The 4,113-nt window shown below is 36.2% G+C and overlaps 1 protein-coding gene across 1 annotated transcript; it reads right to left on the reverse strand.

Annotated features, from left to right (window-relative positions):
• Positions 1–2,223: 2,223 nt before the first annotated feature.
• On the reverse strand, positions 2,224–3,507 carry LOC141660460 (protein NODULATION SIGNALING PATHWAY 2-like). Its single transcript, XM_074467446.1, has one exon. It carries the CDS (start codon positions 3,505–3,507, stop codon positions 2,224–2,226), a length of 1,284 nt encoding a protein of 427 aa, XP_074323547.1.
• Between the last annotated feature and the right edge of the window lie 606 nt (positions 3,508–4,113).

A 4,113-nucleotide genomic window follows, 5' to 3' on the forward strand; every position in this document is an offset into this window, starting at 1 on the left:
CGCTCAAATTAAGTAACAATATCATAATGAATTGCCAATTTGAGGACGCTCCAATTTGGTAAATTGGTGAATTAATATTTATAATTTTTGGGTCGCTGAAAATTAGTAATTTTAATTATGAATTGGAGCATTGATGTTTGGTAGAGTATGTAGTTCTTTTGAATTCGTACAAAATCGGACAAAATGACAAAGAATGGAAAATTGGTCTTTTGGAAGAGACTTGTATGGAATGTCAAGGCATATCTATCATTGACTTAATTCCGTAAGAAAATTACTCTCAACTAAAGTTATTATTGACTATATCAGGTCAATATACAACACGGCGGATCCGCTAACCAAAGGGTTAAATAGAGAGTTAGTTGAGAAATCATCGAAAGGAATGAGACTAAAGCCCATAACAAAAGTTGATACAAAGAAAACCCAACCTTGTTGACTGGATATCCCAAGATCTTGGTTCAAAGGGACAACCTAATTGTAAAGACTTAGTGATATCAATGTGGGGGTTATACTCCCGGGTCCATTCCTATGATGAAAATAGTGATAAAATACAGAAAAGGCTAAGCTATGCTTTTAATGATCCTTACGTATCGATGTATCGACCAAATAATATATTGGTATTATCTAAGAGATCACATATGTGAGTGAAGTGGGGTCGCTTCAAGAAGGAATTGTGGGGGCTAATTCCCGGTAAAACTCATAGAACCAGGCTAGAGCTTAAGACCAAAACGGACTTAACAGGGAGAACTGGACAAATATAGGAAAGACTCCAGCGGGGGATGTATCATCATTTCACAATACAGAAGGGCGGTTCAAGGTCAATGCGATTACTGTAATTCTAAAAATGTAAATTCTTACAAGGGAAGGTTGAAGGGGTAACACCTACCTATCCTATGCTGGTTTCTGCCTTGACTTTCTATCTCCGTGCCAAAAGAGTCATTTTGCAAAGTTAATTTTTATTCATGTGGAGGATTGTTGGTATATTTAAATAAAAAAATAAAGTACTTTTTATTATTTTAATTTTGTAACAAATAAAATTGATTTTGTAACTCCCTAATAATGACATAATATTGATGATTCATTATTATAACTCATTATTTCATAAGTTAGAAGTTTGATTTTGTGTATAAGTTACACAATCCTACTCCTTTATAAGGGGAACTTAACTTCTTGGTTTTGAGAGACAATTTCCCTCAAGCATTTTAGATATCATTTGATCATCTTAGAGCACTAGGAATTTTCTGTAGGATAGAAAGTAGTATTTGATCGGTTCGTAGAAGGCGGGTCTTCAAGTGCTTAAGACTACCTTTGTTCGTTGTATCCGGGGAGGCGGAAGCCACAACACCTTCAAGCACACACGAAAGGGGCTTATCTAGTTTTAAGGATAGCGTAGTGTTCACGTGTCTTGAATGATTTTTTCGATATTTTATTTGGAAAATGTCAGGGGTACCAAATTGGTTCCCAAAAAAGTTACAAAATGCACGTGTAAGGATTTTATTGGCTACATGAAAATGGACCCCCCTGCATTTACATCAAAACACCAAAATATTCATTTCATAGTGCCACATCAACCATGACACATCATTTTATAACAAAATTTTGTACAATTTTTTGTACCTCTAGCATTACTCATTTTATTTTTGTATACTTGATTTCAGTAACCTCTAAAAATTACTCCCTACACACACATAAGCTAGGAATTAGGATATTATTTCAGTTGAAACTTTTAATGTGTCCATTAAAATCCCACTCCCTTTCCAAAAAGAGAATGCCAAACACCCATCATTTTCTCATTCCTAGACTGCACGGTACTACTATGATATGTTGTTATTGAACTCACATATGATATGGGATGCATTACCAACTATAACGCAGGTAAATTTTTAAAAACTGCTACTTCTTCTTGTATATTTATTATTTTTCTGATATGAAAATATAATTATGAAAACCTTGGTTGTTATCCCTCTAATGTTTGATCTTTCAGTATTCACAGTTTCACTTGTACCCTTTCTTGTCTGTGAGTAGCAAAAAAATACGAAATAACAGGTACAAACGAAAGCAATAGGCAAGTCTCTAAGGAGTATATCATTAGATCATATATTTTGTGATTTGTATAATAATATCTGGTTGCAGAACCTGTACATGATATAATAAACACATGCTATAGCCTGTACATGCCAAAATATACATCTCTACTGTTTCTAAATCACTATGGTTCTTTGCAATCTACATCCAAGTTGAAACTCTCACTAGTGGACTTCCTCTCCATTCCAGAATCAATTCATTCTCATTCTGTCCTTCACTCCTAACAGAATATAAAGTCTTTCTTGCATTCACCATCTCCTTCACTTCCAATAAGTTCTCATGGCTCACTTTTAAACCTTGTAGGCCCATAATCGGCGCTGATACACGACCACTTTTGATCTCCTCCCACCTCTGAAAGCAGGAGGGGGAAGATACACAAGGGCCGAGGAAAAGGCTTTCCAGCGCTAACCTTGCTTCTGCAAAATTATCTGGAAAATTACATTCCGTTGACTCATACAGTGCATGGTAGTGCCTCAGTCTCTCAGAGAAGAATGAACTAAATGTTGACGTATTTTGCATCATATCCCCTTCTTCTCCACGTCCAAAAGTTAATATTCCTTTATAGGTGGTAAAATTGACTAAGGCTGCCTTTGCTACCCATAAAAATATCATGATGTCGTTCCTGCTTCTTCTACTCCCTATGTGTGGGAGGTTAGCCATACAATTGAAAGCTAACCATTCCCTTCTGTTTTCACACTTTGATATTTCTATATCTTTCATCAAATCTTGCACTGTCATCTCCTCTGTTATCAGCTTAATATTGTAAGATCTTGCATACTCATGGAGCCGCCACTTGGTCTTCTCAAATTTCCATATTGAAGAATTAGAAGCGTAATAATCTTCTGCTTTTACTGATGTCAATCTTAGCGTCTTGCTTGTACTACCTATTGACTCAATAAGTGAAGGCCGCTGAATTCCTGATCCTAAATCAAAGTCTATTATGTGTATTGTGTCAGCATCATCAGGCATAGCTTCAAGAATAGCTGAATTAGCTGCAAAGTGGGAAAACCTCCCGTATGGAAAGATTTCGTAGAATGCTTTAAATGCTGCCTCATGGTTTTTGCTTGCTTCTTGCTTTATGTAGCATCCTTGATTTTGTGTCGGCTGGAATAAGTTGAATGCCACCCGTTCCAGGGTCTTGCCAACCGGGCTTACCTTCTGATTTATGCGTGCGACTATAGCGTCTACAAGTTGTATTTGTCCTTCATCCATAGCTTCTGCATAAGCTTTAAGAAGAGGAGAAAGGCTTGATTGAGTGTCATCAACATCCATGTCATCAGTGGGTAATATAAGTGACTGATTCCCTGATTGCAAACACTCTATTTCATTATAATATTTTATTAAAAGATCAGGACTCCATAGATCTGTCTCCTCCACAGAAGATTCAGTTAAGAGATCAGGACTCCATATATCTTTTTCCTCCATAGAAACTTGTGGCAAACTATAGTGCTAACCTTCATCCGCATCTAACCATCCACATACTTTCTCAATCTCATGACTTGAAAAAACCTCAAAACTCGCCGAGGGGAGTATCTTTGGCATTTTATCATCTAAAAATGTATGATCGGCAAACTCATTGGATAAAGAATATGGAAAATACAAGTCCGAGGAATTTGATTGTGAAATCTCACTAGTGGTGATAGCAGGTGAAAGCTGATGACCGTTAATGCTAATTTCCATAGGTTGATTTGAAAAGGAGCTTATGATGTCATGAAGTTCCCAAGAGGGTAGGGAAAGCTGAGGTTCCATTTTCTTTTTCTCTGGTGATAACTTAGAAGTGCAAGTGGAGTCTTGATTGTTGGGATAGGTCTGTTTGGTGCATATATATACACAAGATGATGAATTTTAAAATAATTTTGATAAAAACCTTTATCATATAATAGAAAAAAAAGAATCTAGGAGGAAATTTACTCATAACTCTTATTATGGCCTGTAGTGGATGATAATTTCAGCATATATTTTCAGCAGTGTTCGTCTGCAATGTCATATCTATTTCTTTAAATTTTCTTGGAGGTTGGTAAGCTGTGCACA

Source organism: Apium graveolens, chromosome 5, assembly GCF_009905375.1.
Source record: "Apium graveolens cultivar Ventura chromosome 5, ASM990537v1, whole genome shotgun sequence".
NCBI classification, from domain to species: Eukaryota; Viridiplantae; Streptophyta; class Magnoliopsida; order Apiales; family Apiaceae; genus Apium; species Apium graveolens.